We start from the raw sequence: 25372 nt of genomic DNA, 5'->3' as shown, positions 1-25372 counted from the left end.
CATTTAATAACTGTGCAATTAGGCAGCCTGTCATCTGCTCCCAGGGCACGCTTAGCAAAGTCTCTTCTTCAGAAGCTTGACATGTGACCGAAATGGTTGCTGGTTCAAGACCCGACAGCGTCCCTGCTGGGACAGCCGCGAGAAGAGGTCCTTCCCTGTTTCAGTGAGAATGCCCAGCTGTAAGCGTGACTAGACGGGTGAGACTCTTTGGGTGAGACACCTTCAGTGACACACTAAGCACATCATAACCTCCGGGGATTCCTTCTTAATCAGTGATTGGGGTGAGATGGTAAGAAAAAAACAATGGCAGGTAAAATATTTTCCTGATTGACGTCCATCCATCTGCCCTTTCTGCCATGTGCGAATACCACTGTTTCTCCTGCATTGAGATTTCATTTCCTTTTTAAACATTTAATATCAGTCTCTGTTTTTCTGTCTGGCTCCCAAATCATCCAGTGACCTGGCTTCCAAGCACCGAGTGCCAATCTTAGACGGTCAGATAATTCAAAGCTGGTGGAATGAAAATCAGATGGATACGCCCTGTGCTTTACAAACACCCCTACCCTGTCTGGGGGCAGCTACTGCGCTGAATGCTGCTGGTTGTTCACTTATCCTGCTCTCTGCCAGAGGGTAGCCCAACTTAGGACCAGATGTGCCAGGGAGCCGTACGGGGAGGGGAGCCAGACTGGGCCGCGACGCGGGAGCCGTACGGGGAGGGGAGCCAGACTGGGCCGCGACATAAGAGCTGTACGGGGAGGGGAGCCAGACTGGGCCGCGACGCGGGAGCCGTACGGGGAGGGGAGCCAGACTGGGCCGCGACGCGGGAGCCGTACGGGGAGGGGAGCCAGACTGGGCCGCGACGCGGGAGCCGTACGGGAGGGGTGCCAGACTGGGCCGCGACGCTGGAGCCGTACGGGGAGGGGAGCCAGACTGGGCCGCGACGCTGGAGCCGTACGGGGAGGGGAGCCAGACTGGGCCGCGACGCGGGAGCCGTACGGGGAGGGGAGCCAGACTGGGCCGCGACGCTGGAGCCGTACGGGGAGGGGAGCCAGACTGGGCCGTGATGCGGGAGCCGTACGGGGAGGGGAGCCAGACTGGGGAGGAAAACAATAGGCTGGAATTGTGGGATTATCGTATGCCTGTTTTTATAGCGAATTGCCCATTCCACAGGGTTCTCCTGTCTGATGTCAGCTGGTTCCAGTTTTTTTTTAGGAATCTTTTCCAGTGGAGAGCTGGGATGCTCAGTTGTCTTTGCATAGGAGTGTGGTATACAGTATATTTACCCTGTGAAGTGGGATTGGTCTGTGTGTGTGTGTGTGTGTCTGTGTCTGTCTCTGTGGCCACAGAGGCAAGGCTGCAGCCTTCTTTGTGTGAATGGGGTGTGTGTGGCGCTGGGCTGGGTAAACATCAGGTGGGGGGGACAGGCGCGCTGTTTGCTCCACGCTGTGGGGCGGCGAGGCCCTGAAGGCAAACCGGGAGCGTGGCTGGGGGGACAGGGCGCGCCTCGACATGCGTCAGTGCGCTAGCGAGAAACACGACAGGGAAGCGGAGCGCTTTGGTCAGTCACACCCACTGCCGGCGGGGCGGCTGCTCAGCTTTACCAGCATGGTGTGACCCTTTCAAAGACTCATCATTCAAAGGTTAGCAGTTTGAGTCCCAGGTTAACGAGCTACTTAAGCTGTACTGCTGTGATGAAATGCCTTTATAAATGGGGGAAAAATGAAGTTGGTATGAGTGTAAGAAGCATCTCAGGAGTTAAGTAATGTAACAAAATTTGTTTCTGAAAACTGGAAAAGGACGTGAGGCGGAGGTGGAAGGCGAGCCAATGTCCTGCGTGAGATGGACGGCCGCCATCCCCGGGGGGGCAACTAGCCATGAGTTGGTCTCATACCGCCTGCTCTGTCTGCTTAAAGCCCCCAGTCCCCTCACACATTGCCTTTCTCTGTTTTTGCATGTGTTCCTGAGAACAGAAAGGAGGGCTGTGAGAATAAAGGTGAGCTTTCCCGGCTGCCCCCCTGTCTTCTGTGATGTACACCCAGTGTCGGCACCAGAGCAAATCAGACGACCAGGCCAGAGATTTTCAAAGGAGAGTACTGGGGGAGGGTGGCAGACCATGCTAATATGCTGATCTTATTTTAGCCTCTTTGCATGATCTTTTTTTTCGGGGGGTGGGAGAGAGGCAGTCATTTGAGGGTGCTAGTCCCCCCATGAGATTGTGTTCACCTAGTCTCTCTCTGCCTCTGTTTGCCACAATCTGTTCTCTGCTCCCCTTCTGTGGTCCTTATCTATAATCCCCTTCTCTGCTCAATATTTATGCTCCCCTTTCCTGCTCCCCATCTCTGCTCCCCTTCTCGGCTCAATATTTCTGCTCCCCTCCCCTGCACCCCATCCCTTTTCTTCTTTTCTGCTCCTTATCTCTGGTCCCTTTCCCTGCTCCCCTTTTCTGCACCCCATCCCTTTTCCCCTTCCCTGCACCTCCTCTCTTTTCACCTTTTCTGCTCTCCGTCTCTGCTCCCTGCCTCTGCTCCCTTTCCCTGCTCCCCTTCCCTGCACCCATCCCTTTTCCCCTTTTCTGCTCCCCTTCCCTGCACCCCGTCTTTTCCTCCTCTCCCCCTTTTCACTCCTGCTTGTATAATTCAGTTTGTTTACAAGGATTTATTTTTCCTTTCCTGTTTTGTCAGCCTAATTCATAACGTGATTAATTGTGCTGCACTTTTAGCTGTTTATACTTGACTTCTGGTTGGAAGGCTTTTTTTGCCCTCCCCCCCAGACACTGCGGGTGTCACTAGTTTATGTCCTTAGTTTATGTCCTTGCAAACACACATTGATTCCTTCTACAGAATTAGACTGTCTCCCCTACGTTTTTGCAAAAATCCCCCCCCCCCCACACATGACTGTCCCGTGCTCCGGCCTGCATTCCTGTATGGATTACCATGGCACATCTAGTCCCTCTGGCTTGGAAGTAGGTAGGTGCAGGGGGACAGGATTTGGGGCTCTACCCCGGCTCTCTGAAGAGGCCTCACATCTGCACAAGAGTCAGCTGGAAAATGCTGTTTACATCCTCATTGAAACCATCAAATTAGGATGACTAATGACCTTTTGCTCAAGATAGATTGGAAGCAGGTTTTGCATCTGAGAACATTTGTGGCCACCACATTGAAGAATGGGTTGTGTTTGTGAATGACCGGTCCACACAGGACTAGGAGGCGATTTTCATGTCACCATAGTAGGAAGGTACCTTTTATTCTTTCTTTTCAATAATGTGTCCCTTATGATGCGTGTCTCAGGTTCGTAGTGAATACAGAACTTCTCGCTAATCTTGCTCTCTGTCAGCACCAATCCCTCTCTGCCTTTTCGGCATAAATGTTCACCCTTCATCATCTTGTCTGGCCCCAAACCCTTTACCAAACCCTAGGGTGACAAAAGAGACGAGCCTCACGGCATATATCTTGACAGCAAAATGGAGTTCTCTGCCTTTTTGGCTTTACATATATGTATCTGAGCTCTTCCTGACAGTGTTATAACTTCACCCTCCACAAGAACTCCCCCCCCCCCCAGTACTCTAGTTCAAAAAGAAAAAACAAACAACTCTCAGTTCCAGCTTTGTTGCTTTTTTTCTGCCTCCCACATGGTGGCAGTCTTGAGTCTCCTTCCCTGTGACATAACCTCTCAAAAATGCCCCTTGTGTCACCCTTTGGGTGTTCTCCTCTTCTGTGGAGTTAATCTTCCCATCACCCGGAGTCCTGAGACTGAGTTCTCCAAGGACAGCCGGACATAGACATCAGTCTGTAGATACTTGAGAACAATGAGGGTAAAAGCGTCTTATCATTGCCGGCGTCCTGCAGGAGGTGGCCAAATCCTTCAGGCTGTTTTCCTAAAAATAAGTAATTTCTTCTGTTTTAACTTCCCCATCTGAAATGTGGATGTTGTTCGCTCCGTTGAGACCCCGACATTGAGTTGGTCAGCCTGACAGCTGAACTCCTCTACATTGAATTTAGGGAACTGGTCCGTGTCTTCTTGTGGGTAAGTCATGAGTGGTCCATCACAATGTTGTGCTTCTTGTTCTCACACAACTAGCGGGTAGCACATGACCTGTGATCAATGGATTCACTTCCGTCTGTTGGCATTCATTTCCTTGGATGGCAATGAGAATGGCAGAGCGTACACATTTTAAAAAGGGGGCTGTAATGCGTTTCACAGGCCTGGGAGGGAGGGTGCATATGTGACTTGTTGAGTGAGAGTCTATCGGTTGAGGAGGTTATCTGGGAAGGTGCAAACAGACACATTGGGCAGACAGGGAGGGGTCCTTCCCCTCCCTCTGGAATAATAACTCCCAAAAACAAGGTGTTGATCGAGAACAACTTCCTAGAAGTGCAGAGGGTAATTTTTCTGCTGTTCTGTGGAATGTAATCGCCAGATTGCAGTATTACTGGTTTGTTTAAGGGTCTGTTTTTAGTTTAAGACTCAGATGGAGTTAGTCTACATGTTTTGGGGGCCATATGCAACATTTATGAGAATAACAAAATCATCCACACAGCGTATGCAGATTGTTCCAGAACATTCGCAGGCATCATTAAAACATGTAAATGCATGATTCTGCAAGAACATGTGGCGTGGAGCTGCAGCACCAGCGGGGAGCCTTCCTGTGTCCACCTGACCTCCAGTAGTTACATCTTGCTCTTCAGGACATGCTGGTCTTTATATGTTCTTCGGGATTTCGTCCCAGTCTTTTTTTTCCACATTCCCCTCCATATTTTGCCAAACCACATCTGTGTTTATCAACATCACTTGATTAGATTTTTTTTCATTCCAACAAACTCATTCCTTTAGATTACAACGTGCTGCCTCTGTAATTCGTGGGTGTAAACTCTGGACTGTTCCATGTTGATTTCCGATGGCTTCTAAATGAGTTTAGTCTCTCCATGTGATTTTTGGCTAAGTCCTTGTGGGAGCCACATGGGTGGGCTCAACGCTTGTGTCTGGCCCTCTGGTGGACCTCCACAGGACAGAGGGGAGAAGGACTGCTTTGTGAGCAGTGGGATCTGGCTGCTTTAATGAGAAAGGAAATGTCCTTTCACCTATATTACCTACACTGACCCCTATAGAAATGACTCACTATGGACCCTCATGCTTGCCAGTCATTGACCATTGTGGTTTCGGTTACTGTTGCATTCTGGCATTTACTATTCATCCCCCACTGCCATACCTTGTTAACACTGTTGAGAATCCTGTCTTGCAGACGGAATGGCTGTGGACAGGAAGTGGACAAGCTTGATGTGAGTCCCAGTGTGGGTTACTAGAAGGCTCGGGAAAAGCCACTTTGAGGGCTGTAAGATGTTTTGTTGTCATGGACCTCCTCAAGGCCAGGACTGCTCCTGCACTGGGTGTCTCCGTGGAAAGCCTATCAGAGCACTCTGTTACTCACTGAGCCTAATAAAGTCCTACTTCAGGCTTCTCACTGTATGAGACAGGCAGCTCAGGCTGGAACTCTCTGTCATTCATGGGCAGAAATTATGGGGGGGGTTGTTGTAAACCCCCAATAATCAAAACTGGCCAATACAATCACCCTCCAATAACCATATCATCATGACGAAGGGGTAGAAATCTCAATACCTACCCCCCACACCCCAATGTTCCACCCAAAATTGCAGCCTTACTCACATGCCCTGTTCCTTCTCATATGTGGGTAGGAAATTGAACATGTGTGTTTATTGTTCACTAAACTAATTTCTGAGCTCAAAACTTGTATGTGTTCTTTTTAAGAATTTAAAACATTTGCCCACCCCCTCCCCCTCCATAATCCCCATCTACGGGAGAGACTGAGCCTGATAGGTGTTTGCTAGGGATTTCAGTGAAGTAGCCCACTAAGAGTTGCCCTTCTTTGGTGCAGTTACACACTAAGACATGCCCTGCATCAGTGAAGTTGCCCACTAGGACATGTCCTTCTTCAGTGAAGTTACCCACTAAGACATGGCCTTCCTCAGTGAAAATACCCACTAAGACATGGCCTTCCTCAGTGAAAATACCCACTAAGACATGGCCTTCCTCAGTGAAAATACCCACTAAGACATGGCCTTCCTCAGTGAAAATACCCACTAAGACATGGCCTTCCTCAGTGAAAATACCCACTAATACATGCCCTTCCTCAGTGAAAATACCCACTAAGACAAGCCCTTCTTCAGTGAAGTTACCCACAGAGACATGCCCTTCTTCAGTGAAGCTACCCACTAAGACATGCCCTTCTTCAGTGAAGCTACCTACTAAGACATGCCCTTCTTCAGTGAAGTTACCCACTAAGACATGCCCTTCTTCGGTGACGCTACCCACTAAGACATGCCCTTCTTCGGTGAAGTTACCCACTAAGACATGCCCTTCTTCGGTGAAGTTACCCACTAAGACACGCCCTTCTTTAGTGAAGTTACCCTCCAAGACATGCCCTTCTTTAGTGAAGTTACCCTCCAAGACATGCCCTTCTTTAGTGAAGTTACCCTCCAAGACATGCCCTTCTTCAGTGAAGCTACCCACTAAGACATGCCCTTCTTCAGTGAAGCTACCCACTAAGACATGCCCTTCTTCAGTGAAGCTACCCACTAAGACATGCCCTTCTTCAGTGAAGCTACCCACTAAGACATGCCCTTCAGTGAAGCTACCCACTAAGACATGCCCTTCTCCAGTGAAGTTACCCTCCAAGACATGCCCTTCTTCAGTGAAGTTACCCACAAAGACATGCCTTTTCTTCAGTGAAATTACCCACTAAGACATGCCCTTCTTCAGTGAAGCTACCCACTATGACATGCCCTTCCTCAGTGAAGCTACCCACTAAGACATGCCCTTCTTCAGTGAAGTTACCCACTAAGACATGCCGTTCTTCAGTGACGCTACCCACTAAGACATGCCCTTCTTCAGTGAAGCTACCCACTAAGACATGCCCTTCTTCAGTGAAGCTACCCACTAAGACATGCCCTTCTTTAGTGAAGCTACCCACTAAGACACGCCCTTCTTTAGTGAAGTTACTTGCTAAGATGTGTTTCCATAAACATTTCAATATTACCAACATCAAAATCAGAGAAAGAAAAAATAAAAATGTAGTAGCATAGTTTTTGGGAAGATGGCAGTGTGGTAGTGAGATCACAGATCATGATAAGGACATGCAGAAGGTTTAATCTCTTTAATTATAGTCACTGGCAGCTTCTTAAGATTTCCTCCAGCAACTTAAGATCTTAATCGCCCCATCAGCAGTAGGTCCTCATTCTATCCCAGAGTGCCCCACTTTCCCTCGACACTGTACCCCACTAACCAGCTGTCCCATTGAATAGCTTGACAACACTGAGCATCACATGAGACAAAACAGGGCTGGAGCGCCCTCTACCAGACCTGGTGGGAAGGGCAACCACTCAATTAGTGTGACAAGCTCGGGTCGACTTAATGTGGGCAAATCTGCCTTTGACCGATTTTGCAAATAAACCCAAGAAGAAACATCCATCTTTCTCTCGATGATGTTAATTTTGGTACAAAGCTACCAGGTTGCTACTCTAATTAGTCTAAGTCTCCATGCCTCTTCAATTTTGAGAGAGAGAGAGGGGTAAGGAGCACACTGATACAGCTTGTTGCTGTAGCCACCAGACGACGAATGATCTCAGGGATGAGAACCCAAGAGCAGTGCTGAGGTATCACCTGCCTCAAATGGAATGGAACAGTGTGAAGTTTTTTTCCAGTGGCTGGAGTGCCAATCCAGCATCAATTTTGGGTTCCTCCTTTTCTTTATGACAGATCTGCACCTCCAGTTCTAAGTCTACCTGGTGGTGCCTCCTGACCAGCATTCTGGGTCATAGTGATGTGATTATTTGTAAGACCTCCTGTTCCTGCTCTGCTTAGGGGAACTCCAGTTCTGGACACATAGTCCCTGGAGATTATGTGGCATGACTGACCCCTACATTCATTTAGCTTATCCATCTCCAGCCAAACTCAGTCAAACCTAATACAGCCCCAATCCCCAAAGCAGTCTGCTCTCCACAGGATGAGGGTCACGTCTCACAATCCTGGGGCAATAGGAGCCACAGAGTCATGCTGAGCAAGATAATCTGAAAGTCACCTGTGTCAGTTACTATGAAGACCCGCCCTATGAGGCTGTTATCAGCCTGTGTATCTGGGGTGCATGAAGAGTAGGCCATACGTCCTCAGTCTTTCTGTGAGCAGGACTCTGTGTGGAGGGCATATCTTAGTGGGCAATTTCCCAATGGGTAATTTCACTGAGGAAGGGCAGGTCTTAGTGGGCAACTTCACTGAAGAAGGGCATGTCTTAGTGGGTATTTTCACTGAAGAAGGGCATGTCTTAGTAGGTATTTTCACTGAAGAAGGGCATGTCTTAGTGGGTATTTTCACTGAAGAAGGGCATGTCTTAGTGGGTATTTTCACTGAAGAAGGGCATGTCTTAGTGGGTATTTTCACTGAGGAAGGGCATGTCTTACTGGGTATTTTCACTGAAGAAGGGCATGTCTTAGTGGGTATTTTCACTGAAGAAGGGCATGTCTTAGTGGGTATTTTCACTGAGGAAGGGCATGTCTTAGTGGGTAAAGTCACCTGTGTCAGTTACTATGAAGACCCACCCTATGAGGCTGTTATCAGCCTGTGTGTCTGGGGTGCATGAAGAGTAGGCCATACGTCCTCAGTCTTTCTGTGAGCAGGACTCTGTGTGGAGGGCATATCTTAGTGGGCAATTTCCCAATGGGTAATTTCACTGAGGAAGGGCAGGTCTTAGTGGGCAACTAGGTATTTTCACTGAAGAAGGGCATGTCTTAGTGGGTATTTTCACTGAGGAAGGGCATGTCTTACTGGGTATTTTCACTGAAGAAGGGCATGTCTTAGTGGGTATTTTCACTGAAGAAGGGCATGTCTTAGTGGGTATTTTCACTGAAGAAGGGCATGTCTTAGTGGGTATTTTCACTGAGGAAGGGCATGTCTTAGTGGGTAAAGTCACCTGTGTCAGTTACTATGAAGACCCGCCCTATGAGGCTGTTATCAGCCTGTGTGTCTGGGGTGCATGAAGAGTAGGCCATACGTCCTCAGTCTTTCTGTGAGCAGGACTCTGTGTGGAGGGCATATCTTAGTGGGCAATTTCCCAATGGGTAATTTCACTGAGGAAGGGCAGGTCTTAGTGGGCAACTTCACTGAAGAAGGGCATGTCTTAGTGGGTATTTACACTGAAGAAGGGCATGTCTTAGTGGGTATTTTCACTGAGGAAGGGCATGTCTTAGTGGGTATTTTCACTGAGGAAGGGCATGTCTTAGTCAGTAACTCCATGGAAGAAGGACATATGTAAGTCATTAACTCCACTGAAGAGGGGTACATCTAACTGGGTAACTGCCTTGAAGTAAGATTCTTCTAAGTGGATAATTGCATGGTAGAAGGGCACATTCTAATGGAGAAAACACACAGTGCTTAGTGGTTACCGTAATGGCTGCTTGTGGGCCTGGGTTGGAATGTCCTACTCGCGTGAACCTCCCTAAAAAAAAACACACAAAATGCCACAAGTAAACACTAATACTCTAACTTCCAGGGGAGGACAGAAAATCCAGCTTTCGGAAGTTAAACTTTCTGAGAGTTTGCATGTCTCCAGGAATTACATTTGCTGCGTAACTGACACCTTGATCTGAAGCATCTGACAAATTCAAGTGGATATTTTACTGGAGTGAAAAAAAGTATTTGCTTTCAGGTTACTGCTTCTGGATTTGTCTCTCCATTTGAACCTGCAACTACAGACTTCCAATAAATAAGTTTCTTGTAATACTTCAGGGCTAATGTTTCCATATCCTGGAATGGCATCATTCATCTTGAGATTACAGTTAAGCTCAGCTGAGTAGCCTTGTGGTTAAGACCCTGAGGATACAGGAAACCAACCTAAGCGTGTGGTAAAGCTTCCTTTATTCACACAACATTAACTGGCCTCTGGAATTAGGGCTTCCTGTCCTGCCTTTCAGTGGTATTGGGGTCTCTGGACTCACAAGCAGAGAAACTCAGTGCCACGAAGGGGTGACTGAGCCACATCATGCCTAGTACAGTCTATACCAGGGGTGACTGAGCCATGTTATGCCTGGTACAGTCTATACTGGGAGTGACTGAGCCCAGTTATGCCTGGTACAGTTTATACCTGGGATGTCCAAGTCACATCATGCCTGGTACAGTCTATACCAGGGGTGACTGAGCCACATCATGCCTGGTACAGTCTATACCAGGGGTGACATGCCTAATGCAGTCTATATCGGGAGTAACTGAGCCACGTCATGCCTGGTACAATCTATTCCGGGGCTGACTGAGCCACATCATGCCTAATACAGTCAATACTGGGAGTGACTGAGCCACATCATGCCTGGTACAGTCTATACCGGGAGTGACTGAATCACGTCATGCCTGGTACAGTCTATACTGAGAGTGACTGAGCCACATCATGCCTGGTGCAGTCTATATCGGGAGTGACTGAGCCAGGTCATGCCTGGTATAGTCTTTACCGGGATGACTGAGTCACATCATGCCTGGTACAGTCAATACCGGGAGTGACCGAGCCAGGTCACACCTGGTTCAGTATATACCAAGTGTGACTGGGCACAAATATAATTGTATTTGAAATACTTTTGTGAATTGGGCCAGTGGTGAGCACGGCGTTGCCTCTGTGCTTCCCTGGTCACGAGTAGCGAAGGAGAAGGAAATGGGAGCACAAAGCTGGGAGTGAAAGTGACGTGAGTGGGGGGGTGGCTGTGTGTGAGAGGGAGGTGGAGAGAGAGGGAGGGAGCGGGAGATCAAGTGAGAGAGAGAGAGTGTGTGAGTGTATTAAACTCCAGCAGGGGTAGGGGGGCAGTGACAGTGTCAGTTTTCTTCTCATTGAGACCCTGGTAAGTACCCCCCCGGCAGACACCCTCGCAGCAGTGAGCTCCTGCACGGTAGGCAGCCTTCTCCCGCACGTGCGAGTGCCAGTGCCAGTGTGAGAGTGCGCGGTTGCCAGTGTGAGAGTGCGCGGGTGCAAGCTTGCCTGTATTGTGTGACATCGCCGGGCCATGCAGCGTTTCGGGGGGCATTAGGGTTATACAGGAATGGCATACTGACTGACTGCTGGTGTGTAAACTGTGGGGTCTGTGCAGATTGATTGCTGAAGTTGTCTTGTTGATAGAAGCTAATTGATTGAGTTCTGTGCCATGAGGTCTGGGGTCTTTTTGGAGGGGTGCTGGACGCTGGACAGACGGTCTGCTTGCTCACCCCTGCGTTTCTTAGCCCTTCTCCGGCGTCCGATTCTCCCCTGCCCACCATGCCGGAAAACTTTGAAATTGCTGTCCGTGAACAGCTGTCTTTACGAGATGCAAAGACACATTGCTGTTAAAAAAAAAAACGCATCAGACCCAGCCCAGAGACCCCCCCCCCCCGGCCTGTGGAGAGCAATAACCTTGAGGAGACTTGTGCCATAACTTAATGGAGCTCCGTAATCTGCTTTGGTCTGCCCCACTTGTGGGTCAGTGCTGTGTCACTGGCTGCGGGCTGCTAATCTTCCGAACTGACAGCGACGTCTGAGTGGGAGACTTTCAGAAGCCACTGGGATCTGCACAAGTGACTCGGGTGCCATTTAAGGCATAGATACAAGCCTGATTAATTTAATGTGTTTAATAATGTGATGTGTGACGGCTGGAGGTCGCATGCTGCTGGATGTGAGCCCGGATTTGTGAAGATTGCAGTTTGGTTTCCGTACCTGATCCATCTTTCAATTCACACTTGAAACCCATAAAAATTGTACGAAACAAGAAGTAAACTTTCTCGCCTTCATCTGCACAAGTCTGCATTTAGGTTCATGCTGCTGAAACTTTGCACATTAGGTGGCGCTCTTCACCTCTCCCAGGGTAGCGCCCCGTTTGCCCCACAGTGCATCCGCGCGCAGCTCTGATGGGGCTTTGTGGTGTGTCGCACAGCGAGGGATGTCACTCATCACCTTGGCCTCACTTCAATTATTGATGAGCGACATGGCAGGCCGGGTGTTTGAGGTGCAGTCGGATGCAGCCGCCCCCAAACACAAAATCGCAGCCGCTTTGCCGTCACAGAACGACCGCGGGATGTGAATGTGACCTGAATGGGTGTTACCAGTGGTGTCACCAGTGTCACCAGTGGCGTGTCTGTGGCCAGGGAAGCTGACCAGCAGCGCCCGAGGGCTCACACAAGACAACCAAAAGAAAGACGTATCAGACAATTAAAATTTACTCTACTGAGTAAAGCTCATTTTTGCCTTTTTAAAGAGTGATTAAATTTTTTATACTTCATTCGTCACTTGAAGATACAAGTACGCAGATATTCTCCATGCCTCTGGTTATATAACTGCAAGTAGTAAAACTTCACTTGCCGATACCCTCATTAAACATAAAATATATGCATGTTTATGGCATAAAATATAAATGTACATACAAGCTGTTATCAATTTAGTGATTACCCAAATAAAGTTATTGCTATTTTTAAAATGCATCCATTAAATGGTTAGCTGTTTTTGCACCGAGGCTGTTTATTGATGTAAATAATTAAAAAGTAACCTGAATCATACATTTTTGTGGGTCTCACTTGATAATTATCAGTTACTGCAGGTCCTTAATGAAATGATACAAGGACCATAATGAAATTTATATTGCTCATTAAAGCTCGTCGCTTTAACTGCTGAAGTGAAGTAAAAGCTTAAATCTGCAGGTATAAACCTCACTGTGGGTGACGAGCGCATAGCAGACGCACCACTGGAAATGAACCAACAAGATGGTTATAATCTTTAATGAAGTCTGGCCATCAAAACATTGCATCATTCCATCTCTGGTCCTTCGACCACGGTTGTGCTCAGGATATTAAAATGTTTGAAGCCATCCTGGTTACCAGTGAACAAAAATCATATCCTCTGTTTCCCAATCATTACCCCTCCCACTCCGCCCCACCGTCAGCATCTGAGGGAATATACCTTTGTTGTCTTCACTGTATATCTATTTGCTTTTTTAATCTCTCTTTCCTGCCCCCCCCCCCCGGAGGCAGGTTCCTCTCCCGCCTTTCTCCCTCCCTCCCTCTCTCTGTCTGTCTTAAGCTGATTGTTTCCATATGAATGGAATGTTGCCGGATCATTCTGCAGGGTTCTGAGTCTGTGACACGGCTTTCTGTACGGCCACACGGCCCGCTCCCCGTTTACGGGCCCCGGTGACACCCCAGCACTTTGTTTTCACGCCTGATGTCACTGGCCAGAATGAGATGAGTTAAGAAAAACCAGTTCCATGTTTTTTTGATGGGCCACAACCTGAAAGTTATCTATCAGGAAACAGAAAAAACATTGCATTCCTGAAGCTATCAGGATACCGCCTTCCTCCTGGCTCCAATGGACCCTCACCCTTCATCCTGTTACGGCCTTTTCAGGTCTTACCGTAGCTTGTTTTTCCTCATAACCAGTTAATTTATATTCTGTTTACCATTCAAATTTGTTTGGGGTGATACATGGCCACAGGCATCACAACAAACAAGCAAGTCAAGGAAACAAAAATGATTAAATCTGTTCCAGCAGGACCCCCCAGGTCTAGGGGCTCAGCTTTATGTGGAGTATGCTGGGATGTTAGTCTTGCTGTTCCCCACTTGTTCATCACTGTTAACTGACTGTTGCAGGCATGCTTCCTGTTATGACAAGGCCTTAATGTCTCAGTACTAATTCACTGATGGTTTATTAATATTCTGATATTTCAGGGGTGCCGTAAATGTATTTATCAATAAACATATGAAGTTAAACTTGTATAGGAGTGGCTTTGGATGAAGGGGTCTCTTGGGCACTGTGAAGCGGATTGACATTGGTGATGGGTGTGCAGGAGTGACCCCTAGTATGCTTTGTGTGTCTCTGCAGTGTGAGAGGTGGAGTCAGCCTGCCCCCAGCCAAGCCATTCAAACACAAGGGATTCCTCCATCTCACCCCAAAAAGTCACAGGCATCCAGGCCTCCATCTTGGGCTCTTGGCACAACCGCCCACGCCCTCTTCCCCTGATGGGCACCACCGTGGCCGCCAGATTTCCACAACTGCTGCTCACATCACAGCTGTAACGAACCACCGAAACCATGGAGATGAAGCAGCCAATGATGACACAGGAGGAGTGCAAGACAGAGGGCGGGGGCCATGAGGAGGCGCAGGAAAACGGCCGGCTTATGGCGGATGGTGTAGCAGAGAAAGGGCCAAAGGCCAGCCCGCAGTCAGGGCAGGTCTCCAACGGCTACCCTGCTTCCTCACCCCAGAGCCCTACTGAGGCCTGTACCGGCAGTGGGGGGGCTCCCAGAACCCTGGTGGTCCAGCAGACTAGCTTAGAGCTCCCCCGTGAGACCTGGAGCAAGAAGATGGACTTTCTGCTCTCAGTGGTTGGGTATGCTGTAGACCTGGGCAACGTGTGGCGTTTCCCCTACATCTGCTACCAGAATGGAGGAGGTGAGGGAGGAGGCAGCACTCAGTTGGTCAGTTACACTCACAGTCAGTCAGTCGGTTGGTCACAGTCAATCAGAAATTCACAGTTAGTCATAATCAGTCACAGTCAGTCTCAGCACAGTCACAGTTACAATCACGGTCAGTCACAGTCAGTCAGTCGGTTAGTTACAGTCAGTCACAGTCAGTCGGTCACAGTCAGCCAGTCTATCACATTCAATCATAGACAGTCAATCACAGACAGTCACATACAGTCAGGCAATCACATTCGATTACAGTCAGTCTGTCAGAGTCAGTCAGTGTCAGATAGTCACAGTCAGTCAATCAGTCAGTCAGTTACAGTCAGTCACAGACAGTTAGGTGATGACATTCAATCAAAGTCAGACTGTCAGAGTCAGTGACAGACAGTCGTCATAGTCAGTCAGTCAATGACATTCAATTACAGTCAAATTCAGTCAGTCACAGATGGTCGATCACATTCAATTAGAGTCAGTCAGTCAGTCATAGTCAGTCAGTCAATCATATTCAATCAGTCACAGTCCGTTAGCTCATGTTCCTATCACTGTCCCATTCACTTACTCAGCAGGCTTTCATTTTTAAACTCCCTTGTTCTCCAGGTGCATTTCTGCTGCCCTATCTGCTGATGGCGGTGTTTGGCGGGGTGCCCCTGTTCTACATGGAGCTGGCATTGGGCCAGTTTCACCGAAGTGGCTGCATCTCAATCTGGAGGCAGATCTGCCCCATCTTCAAAGGTATGATGTGCAGCTCCATGGCTGTCATCCACCTAAAGGCCCCCATACCCAACCCAGCTAGACTTCCTCCCTTTGTTATGAAATTGTCACATTTGCTTGTCAAAATGCCAGCTGGATCCAAGCTAGCGATGGACAAAATAATGCTTCATGAACCATTTGCAGAATTTTTGACCCCACTAGATGGTGCTCTTGGTTTGCTTTGAGGCATGCTTTGAACCGTTTTTTTTTTTTTAACATGCAGCGCCATCTAGGGGGGACAAAAATAAAAGCTAATCGTTTATGAAGCGTCATTTTGTCCATCACTAGTCCAAGCGACTCCCACAAAATGCCATTCCGGTGAAATTCTTGGCTTAGAATTGCAAAAGCATGACGTGACCCCCCCTGCCTCCCTCTTCACAGGAATCGGATTCGCCATCTGCATCATCGCCCTCTACATCGCTTTCTACTACAACACCATCATGGCCTGGGCGCTCTACTACCTGCTATCGTCCTTCAGCTCCATGCTGCCCTGGAGCACATGTGGCAATGCCTGGAACACCGCCAACTGCACCCGCTACACCTTCACCGACCGCAACGTCAGCTGGAGCGACCACTCCATCTCCCCTGCCGAGGAGTTCTATACGTAAGTGCATGTAAGTGAGAGGAGTGTTAGTGCAGTGAAGATAGAAGGGGGGGGGGGGGCAGTCAGGCAGAAGCTCCAGGGATCACCATGACGAAAAGGACGAAAACAGCTTCGTCCCGCAAGAGCAGAGCTGATGGCTTGTCCTTCAGCAAGGCACTTAATCTCAATGGCTCCAGCTCCAGATAACGTCAGTGAGGATGGATGGATTTGACAGCTGTATGCATTTCTGGATGATATCATCCAACGAACGAATATGCAAATCAGAGACATAAGCGCAGGCGAGGGGGCAGGCTGTCAGCCGCACCGTTGCACGCCGGCACATCAAAGGCCGGCCTGCCCTATCATCCCTCCGTTTCGCCGTTCTGCTCGCGAGACGCTTGTACTTATCAGCTGGACTTCGAGAGGCATTTCCAGCTTTGTGGAGGTTTATCCTTTGTTCTTAGTTTTCGTCACTGCTCAAAGGCCTTCGCTCTGTCCATCTTGCTGTGTGTTCTTATCCTTCACACCGTGTATAAGCTCTGATTTCTCGCTCAGTTCCCTGCCTCGCTGCAATGAATTGTCTTGTTTGGTGACATCATCCGCACCCTCTCCCCACCTACCCACCTCTCTGTCAGTAGCTGCTTTCTTTGTTAAGCCCCTCCCCTGTAGCCATGGCTCCTCCCACTAACTCAGCCACTCCCTCTCTCGTGGTACCCTTCTCGTCTCTCATCTAGGAGACAGGTGCTGCAGGTCCACCTCTCCTCAGGACTGCACCAGTTGGGCGCAGTCAGCTGGCAGCTGGCACTCTGTCTGCTGTTCATCTTCACCGTGGTCTACTTTAGTATCTGGAAGGGGGTCAAAACCTCAGGCAAGGTGGGCTACACATGTGGAGGGGCGGGGCCTGTAATGGGGGTGGAGTTATTGAACTGGGGGCAGGGCTGGCACCCTTCAGCAGTGGTAAGGCCTATCGGTCTCCCTCAGGTCGTGTGGGTGACGGCCACCCTGCCGTATGTGGTGCTCGTGCTGCTACTCATTCGAGGGGCCACCCTGCCCGGTGCCTGGAGGGGCGTGGTCTACTACCTGAAGCCTGATTGGAAGAAGCTCCTTAGTACCACGGTGAATAATTGAAGGGACTGTGAAGACTTATGTCCATCTCAGTCTCATTACAGTCAGATTAATAGCTAAACGTGTCTGTCTTTCTGCTGGCCCACACTTTGAAGTCACTGCCATATGCTCCTGTGCCTCAGGTCTGGATAGATGCAGCAGCACAGATCTTCTTCTCGCTGGGACCTGGCTTTGGAGTCCTCCTAGCCTACGCCAGCTACAACCCCTTCCACAACAACTGCTACAAGTGAGATGGATTCGCTTGCTAGTGGCATTAAAACACATCCAGAATCAAGCTGACATTTTCTGAGTGGACATAAAGTGATTTGTAATTGAGTGGTTCTGTCGCTCTCTCTTTCTGTACCCCCCCCCCACCCCCACCCATTCTCTCTCTCTCTCTCAGGGACGCTTTGGTAACCAGCTCCATTAACTGTCTGACCAGTTTCCTGTCTGGGTTTGTGATCTTCACAGTGCTGGGTTACATGGCGGAGATGCGCAACCAAGGCGTGGATCATGTAGCCAAGGACGCAGGTGAGGAACATGAGCTCAGTCAGACACACGGCCGAGCGGGGGAGCACAGTCAGACACACAGCTGAGCGCAGGAGCACAGTCAGACACACAGCTGAGCGCAGGAGCACAGTCAGACACACAGCTGAGCGCAGGAGCACAGTCAGACACACAGCTGAGCGCAGGAGCACAGTCAGACACACAGCTGAGCGCAGGAGCACAGTCAGACACACAGCCGAGTGCAGATCAGTCAGACACACAGCCGTGCACAGATCAGTCAGACACACAGCCGAGCGCAGGAACACAGTCAGACAGTCAGACAGCTCAAAACATATTTTGTGGAGTTTTCAAAATTTGAAAATGCATCTGGGGCCCTTTAAAGCCGACCTGGAATTGTAATCAGTCCACGAAGGACTGCTGCTGTGTGCTTCCCTTTGACCTTGTTCCTCCTCGTACCTCCCCCATGGTCTGTTCCTGGCCTCCCCACAGGCCCCAGTCTGCTCTTCATCATCTATGCCGAGGCCATCGCTAACATGCCTGCCGCCACCTTCTTCGCCATCATCTTCTTCCTCATGATCATCATGCTCGGACTGGACAGCACGGTCAGTCTCCCTCAGAGCACTTACTCGGCACTCGCTCACAATGACGCCAGCTTAAGGTTAACGCTGGCTAACGCTCCTGCTTAGAAATGTTTCTACACGGAGTAGCAGAAAATTTAGCATAGGGTGTGTGAGGCAGCTGTGGTGTTCCATTATGCTCGTGAAGATGTTGTAGATACATTTACACAATATTCACCCAGATAAAACGAAAGTCTGTTTGGATTTGGGATGCTCTGCTTTGGGTCTGACTGGAAACTCAAATCAGAATACGCTGAATTAAGTCTCTATAAGGGAACAGAAGCTGTACCCCGTAGTCTGGGGTGGGGCCTGGGGGGGTGGGGGGCTCCTTTTTTTAATATTTCTTCCAGGGCCTAAATCGGCTGATTCGGCTCCTTCACAGACCCCCGCTGGAAACTCCATCCCAGAAAAAAATTCTGAATATAAAGGAATCTTTCAGCTGTGTTCCAGTCCAATCAAATAAAATGAAAAGTAAGACTGAGCCTCTGGTTCTGAGAGGCCGGGGTCTACTTTGGGCTTTATCTCCTCCATGAAGCCCACGCTGAGCGTTCCTCTCCTACATCTCTCTGGCTTTTTGGCCCTTCTCCCCCGCCGTCCCCCGCCCGCCGCCTCCCCCGCCTCCCGCCACCTTTGTACAGTCTGCCGTTATTGACACTTTCTTAGCTAGGCTGATATCTGGCGTGTGGGGCGCTGGCTCCTCGTGTGCCTGTGATACGGGCTAATTCGCCCTCCTTTACGATTGCGCCGGCCTGCGCACTTTCATTACCGCCCCTTTATTAGCTGCCTGCCTGCGCGCTGCGCGGCCAGCTGGACTGACACTCCTTATCAGCAGAGCCGCTCTCGCCGCTTCTCTGTTATTGTCCTCCGCTTTTATCAGCTGTCATATACGCTCAGACCTGCATGACAATAAATGGCCACTGTTTGCCCCCTTTCTGAAAACACTCTATTTCTGCCCTCTCTCTCTCTCTCTTTCTCTCTCTCTTTCTCTCTCTCTCGGGCTGTTGGAAGACCCTGTACAAGCCTCCCATAGAGAAGCACACAGCTGATGTGCAGTGGAGGATCATACATGGGGTTGTGGCCACAAATTGTGGAGCATATTGATCCCTATGTGGTGGGGGACGTACTGATCCCTCCGTGGTGGCGGACGTACTGATCCCTCCGTGGTGGGGGAGTTACTGATCCCTCCGTGGTGGGGGACGTACTGATCCCTCCGTGGTGGGGGAGTTACTGATCCCTCCGTGGTGGGGGAGTTACTGATCCCTCCGTGGTGGGGGAGTTACTGATCCCTCCGTGGTGGGGGACGTACTGATCCCTCCGTGGTGGCGGACGTACTGATCCCTCCGTGGTGGGGGACTTACTGATCCCTCCGTGGTGAGGGACGTACTGATCCCTATGTGGTGGGGGACGTACTGATCCCTCCGTGGTGGCGGACGTACTGATCCCTCCGTGGTGGCGGACGTACTGATCCCTCCGTGGTGGCGGACGTACTGATCCCTATGTGGTGGGGGAGTTACTGATCCCTCCGTGGTGAGGGACGTACTGATCCCTCCGTGGTGGCGGACGTACTGATCCCTATGTGGTGGGGGAGTTACTGATCCCTCCGTGGTGAGGGAGTTACTGATCCCTCCGTGGTGGCGGACGTACTGATCCCTCCGCGGTGGGGGAGTTACTGATCCCTCCGCGGTGGGGGACGTACTGATCCCTCCGTGGTGGGGGAGTTACTGATCCCTCCGTGGTGGGGGAGTTACTGATCCCTCCGTGGTGGGGGACGTACTGATCCCTCCGTGGTGGGGACGTACTGATCCCTCCGTGGTGGCGGACGTACTGATCCCTCCGTGGTGGGGGACGTACTGATCCCTCCGTGGTGGGGGACGTACTGATCCCTATGTGGTGGGGGACGTACTGATCCCTCCGTGGTGGCGGACGTACTGATCCCTCCGTGGTGGGGGAGTTACTGATCCCTTCGTGGTGGGGGAGTTACTGATCCCTCCGTGGTGGGGGACGTACTGATCCCTCCGTGGTGGCGGACGTACTGATCCCTCCGCGGTGGGGGAGTTACTGATCCCTCCGCGGTGGGGGACGTACTGATCCCTCCGTGGTGGGGGAGTTACTGATCCCTCCGTGGTGGGGGAGTTACTGATCCCTCCGTGGTGGGGGACGTACTGATCCCTCCGTGGTGGGGACGTACTGATCCCTCCGTGGTGGCGGACGTACTGATCCCTCCGTGGTGGGGGACGTACTGATCCCTCCGTGGTGGGGGACGTACTGATCCCTATGTGGTGGGGGACGTACTGATCCCTCCGTGGTGGCGGACGTACTGATCCCTCCGTGGTGGCGGACGTACTGATCCCTTCGTGGTGGGGGAGTTACTGATCCCTCCGTGGTGAGGGAGTTACTGATCCCTCCGTGGTGGCGGACGTACTGATCCCTCCGCGGTGGGGGAGTTACTGATCCCTCCGCGGTGGGGGACGTACTGATCCCTCCGTGGTGGGGGAGTTACTGATCCCTCCGTGGTGGGGGAGTTACTGATCCCTCCGTGGTGGGGGACGTACTGATCCCTCCGTGGTGGGGACGTACTGATCCCTCCGTGGTGGCGGACGTACTGATCCCTCCGTGGTGGGGGACGTACTGATCCCTCCGTGGTGGGGGACGTACTGATCCCTATGTGGTGGGGGACGTACTGATCCCTCCGTGGTGGCGGACGTACTGATCCCTCCGTGGTGGGGGAGTTACTGATCCCTTCGTGGTGGGGGAGTTACTGATCCCTCCGTGGTGGGGGACGTACTGATCCCTCCGTGGTGGCGGACGTACTGATCCCTTCGTGGTGGCGGACGTACTGATCCCTATGTGGTGGGGGAGTTACTGATCCCTCCGTGGTGGGGGACGTACTGATCCCTCCGTGGTGGGGGACGTACTGATCCCTATGTGGAGGGGGACGTACTGATCCCTCCGTGGTGGCGGACGTACTGATCCCTCCGTGGTGGGGGAGTTACTGATCCCTCCGTGGTGGGGGACGTACTGATCCTTCCTTGGTGGGGGACGTACTGATCCCTCCGTGGTGGGGGACGTTACTGATCCCTCCGTGGTGGGGGAGTTACTGATCCCTCCGTGGTGGGTGACGTACTGATCCCTATGTGGTGGGGGACGTACTGATCCCTCCGTGGTGGGGGAGTTACTGATCCCTCCGTGGTGGGGGACGTACTGATCCCTCCGCGGTGGGGGAGTTACTGATCCCTCCGTGGTGGGGGACGTACTGATCCCTCCGTGGTGGGGGACGTACTGATCCCTCCGCGGTGGGGGAGTTACTGATCCCTCCGTGGTGGGGGACATACTGATCCCTCCGTGGTGGGGGCCGCCCGATCTGTGGGCAGGATGAAACCTTGGCACATGTATTTTTGAGGTGCGCGCGGCATGTTCCAGCAGCTGGAAGTGCGGTTTGGAGCAGATTTCTCTGATGTATTGTTTATTTATGGTCCAAGATACAAGGCGCGTGAGAAGGGCTAGTCGTGCATGTTGAACCACAGGCCAAGCTTGCGATTCGGCCGTCTAGGAAAAATAAGCTGAGAGGGGCTGGGTCGATGGATCCTGAGTTTGTACTGGTGGGGCTGGTGTGGCTGGTGGCAATGAGGCTCTGGGTGGAGTTTACATACTCCTGACCCATACCTTGCAGGATTTCTCGACTGTGTTGGGACAAGGAGCGGTGTTGTGTAATGATCAGGGCCTAGTGTTAAAAGTGTGACAGTGCGTGACTTTTGTGGCTTTGTGCGATGTGTTAAATTTACATTTATATATATATATATATATGTGTGTGTGTGTTTTTTACTGCCATTGTTTGTGCTTTTATGTTAATAAAGAGTTTTTAAAGGTGAAAGTCTCTCACTCTCTCCCCATCTCCACTTCTCCTTTCTTCTGCCCAGTTTGCCGGACTGGAGGGCGTGATCACGGCGCTGCTTGATGAGTTTCCGCAGGTACTGGCCAAGCGGCGGGAGTGGGCCGTGCTGGGTCTGGTGTGCATCTGCTACCTGGGGGCCCTCTCCACCCTCACATACGTGAGTCTCCCCTCACCTCTGTCCTGCTTCTGCAGGACCACTAGAGGGCATAGTGGCTGAGGAACACAGCCAGATGAGGCCAGCATTTTTGCAGGTTCTCATCCTTGAGGCATCCAGTGTTACATGTGATGCGTTAATCAGCCAGTTAATGCCCTCTCTCTCTTCCGATCAGCCAGTTAATGCCCTCTCTCTCTTCCAATCAGCTTGTTAATGCCCTCTCTCTCTTCCGATCAGCCTGTTAATGCCCTCTCTCCCTTTTTCCTGCATTTTTCCTACCTCCCACCTCCAGGGCGGCGCCTTCGTGGTGAAGTTGTTTGAGGAGTATGCCACTGGCCCTGCTGTCATCACCGTGGTCTTCCTGGAGGTCATCGCAGTGTCCTGGTTCTACGGTAGACATTCCGTGCTCCCAGATGTAATGCCTGAGACATTCTTTATTTGTGCCTAATGTTCACTTCTGGGCATGTGTCCTGGCAGGAACCTCGCGGTTCTGCAGCGATATCCAGATGATGCTGGGCTTCTCTCCAAGCTGGTTCTGGAGGGTGTGTTGGATGATCATCTGCCCCTGCTTCTTGCTGGTGAGCGGCACGCTGGCGTGACTTGGGGGCAGATCTCTGTAAGATCTCCATAGAGTCTCTATAAGGCTAACGAGACCCCCCCCACCACCACCCCCAGTTTATCATCGGCAGCTTCCTGGCCTTCCCGCCCGAGGTGAAGCTGTTTCACTATCTCTACCCGGCCTGGACCACGGTGCTGGGATACTGCATTGGCGTCTCCTCCTTCATCTGTGTGCCCTCCTACATGGTCTACCACCTGCTCATCACGCCAGGCCCCTTCAAACAGGTGTGTGCAGAGCTCCCCCCCCCCCCCCATGTCGGGCACGTGCACACCCCCATGCACTGACGTGGAAGCTTCCAGATGCGTAGCTGCATTTCCCGACACCTACATGCGTTAACAGGTAGTGTCTGTAGATTCATTCATGCTACACGGATCGGCGGCAGCCGTGACGGCGAGGCCGTGCCGTGAAAAGCCTGCAGTGAATGACATCAATTCCCAGCATGAACGCACATGCCCCCAGCCCCCACATCGCACCTGTCCCCGGCTCCATCTCCTCCCAGAAGGCCTTTGTTCACTCAGAGCCTCTGCTGCTGAAAGTGGCTGTCAGTGGGTGTCCAGGTGTCATGTGAAACCTGACTGTCCTGCCCGCATGTCGGGACCAAGGCCAGACCAGGGCCCGTTCACAGTGACTGCAACGGTGACAGTGATAGCGCCGGGGCTTTGGTGACCCAACCTTTGTGTTGTGGTGACTTTAAAATGCGAATGATGCCAGTTTCGGTCAGGCGGCCTGCATGACACTTGTTGCGTTACCATTGACTGTCCAGCAGAATTTGCTTATGAATATGTCTATTTAAAAAAATTAGAAATACACATTGTCGTTAGCACACTGAAGAAGGTATTACGCTGAAACGCATCTGTGTGGAGACGTTGGTTAATAAACCAGCCTCTTTGTTCATTGATACATTCTTTTCTATGCTGTGATTAGGAGTGAAGCCCGTTTTACAGTATTTTATCAATGTCCTCAGTTTTACCCTGAATACCTCTGTCCCCCACAGCGTCTCCTGAAGAGCATCACCCCAGAGGTCGGGGCAGCGGGGGGGCCACATAGAGACATCGTCACCAACGCGGTCTGACCAGGACGGCGTCTGACCCTCTACTGGACATTTGCCGGAACTGCAGGAAGGGCACACCCGCCCCCCTCATGACCACCCTCAACGTTCTGCAGTTTCTCTCTTACCTTCCAGATGTGGACAATTTCGACGTCCAGCTGGCTGTATAGTGAAGGTGGGATCTGGGCCAAAGATGCCGTTGTTTCTACATTTTTTTATTAATATTATGTATTTTTCGTTATGTAATATTGTCACGCATTTTGTGGCCTAAACCAGACCAATCAGGCACAACAGCTCTGAGTAAACACCTGATGTTTATATATACTCAAAATATATTGTATAACTGTGACATTTTTACTGTTTAGTCCTGTAACTTTTCAGTGAAGTGTGTCCGTTGATGTCTGTCCGTACGTTTTACTGGAAGTGAACGTCACAGCACACTTCAGAGCTTTCACAATCATAGTGAATCACTCAGATATATTTTTTTAATTCATCTGTTTTGCAGCTACGCATTTTTTTATTTACGGACACGAATGGTAGCACTTTTGCATACGACCTCCACTGTTACCTGTTCTGTCACTTAAGTCTTCATGATAAAAGGCATAAGAACCAGTTTGTGGGCCGGAGGTCTGGGCCGGAGCCCCTGGATGAGACTCTTTTCCAGTGGAGGTCCCGTCAACTGGAAGGAAAGCTCCAGTGGGTTGAATTTGTGTGTGCGTGTGCGTGCGTGTTTCTGTGTGTGTGTACTTTAGCGGATGAAAAGTTGTATATCAGGAAAATTCATGTACCAGATTATATGTACAAAATATATATGTATGTCTAGATTATATGTCTAGTCTATTCCAATATAAGATGTGTATTTATTTAAAAATATCACCACTGCTGTAATTAATTTGATATATTCTGTACCGAAATGTACTCGTTCGTCACATTTATCGTGGAGCGACACGTGTAACATGAGTATATTTTTATTGCAAACTTGCGCTGACTGTTCACATTTATGCCAGATTCAGGTATATTAACAAACTCCTGCTCTGCATATGAGCACCAAAAAAAGAAAAAGGTGTTGAAGCGTCAGTATGCACAAGGCGTGTGTGTGTGTGTGTGCTCAGTGCGTGCTCAGTATGCACAGCGTGTTTGCACGTGTGTTTAGTGCGTGCTCAGTATGCACAGCGTATGTGTGCATGCTCAGTATGCACAGGGTGTGTGTGTGTGTGTGCAAGTTCTGCAAGGGGCCCGCGTGGCGTGTGTGAACCGTAGATCCACGTGCTGGTGTCTGTCTCCGTCCCGTCTGTCCGTGTGAGTGCCATCTGTGCACCCCTCTGTCTGAACATGTGTTCCCTGTGTGCAGAAACTAACAATCCGGATCAGGAAAAATACATAGATAAATATATACATATATATAGATTGATATATAGATAGATATATGCAGTGTGTCAGTGTGTCTCTGTATGACTCTGCTTTCATTACAGGCCCCTCTGCCTCCTCACTGGTGTCTTATATCCTGTGAAATACAGAGTAAACTGTACATTTTAAGCATATGATCTGTGTCAGTCTGTTAAAGGTTGTATATCCATGTAAAGGAGAAAACTACATATAAATGAAGAGAAATAAAAAGGAATATCAATG

General features: G+C 50.4%; 1 protein-coding gene across 6 annotated transcripts in view; it reads left to right on the top strand.

Annotated features, from left to right (window-relative positions):
- The window catches only part of slc6a4a (solute carrier family 6 member 4a), a 29807-nt gene extending 4435 nt beyond the window's left edge, over window positions 1-25372 (top strand). For 2 of the 6 annotated variants that reach the window (XM_072701274.1, XM_072701275.1), the window contains exons 2-15: window positions 1971-1993; window positions 13886-14455; window positions 15067-15201; window positions 15601-15823; window positions 16537-16675; window positions 16784-16918; window positions 17050-17153; window positions 17310-17437; window positions 17903-18015; window positions 21948-22079; window positions 22369-22468; window positions 22554-22654; window positions 22752-22919; window positions 23690-25372. In XM_072701274.1, coding sequence (XP_072557375.1) covers window positions 14095-14455; window positions 15067-15201; window positions 15601-15823; window positions 16537-16675; window positions 16784-16918; window positions 17050-17153; window positions 17310-17437; window positions 17903-18015; window positions 21948-22079; window positions 22369-22468; window positions 22554-22654; window positions 22752-22919; window positions 23690-23767 — 1917 coding nt within the window. In that variant the 5' untranslated portion in view covers window positions 1971-1993; window positions 13886-14094 and the 3' untranslated portion in view covers window positions 23768-25372. Of the gene's footprint in view, window positions 1-1970; window positions 1994-10805; window positions 10935-13885; window positions 14456-15066; window positions 15202-15600; window positions 15824-16536; window positions 16676-16783; window positions 16919-17049; window positions 17154-17309; window positions 17438-17902; window positions 18016-21947; window positions 22080-22368; window positions 22469-22553; window positions 22655-22751; window positions 22920-23689 lie in introns of those variants that run through there. The other 4 variants (XM_072701276.1, XM_072701277.1, XM_072701273.1 and 1 more) reach the window with 3 other exon arrangements.

This window comes from Paramormyrops kingsleyae, chromosome 17 (assembly GCF_048594095.1).
Source record: "Paramormyrops kingsleyae isolate MSU_618 chromosome 17, PKINGS_0.4, whole genome shotgun sequence".
In the NCBI taxonomy this organism is placed as follows: domain Eukaryota; kingdom Metazoa; phylum Chordata; class Actinopteri; order Osteoglossiformes; family Mormyridae; genus Paramormyrops; species Paramormyrops kingsleyae.
This window is presented reverse-complemented; position numbering and strand designations above follow the sequence as displayed.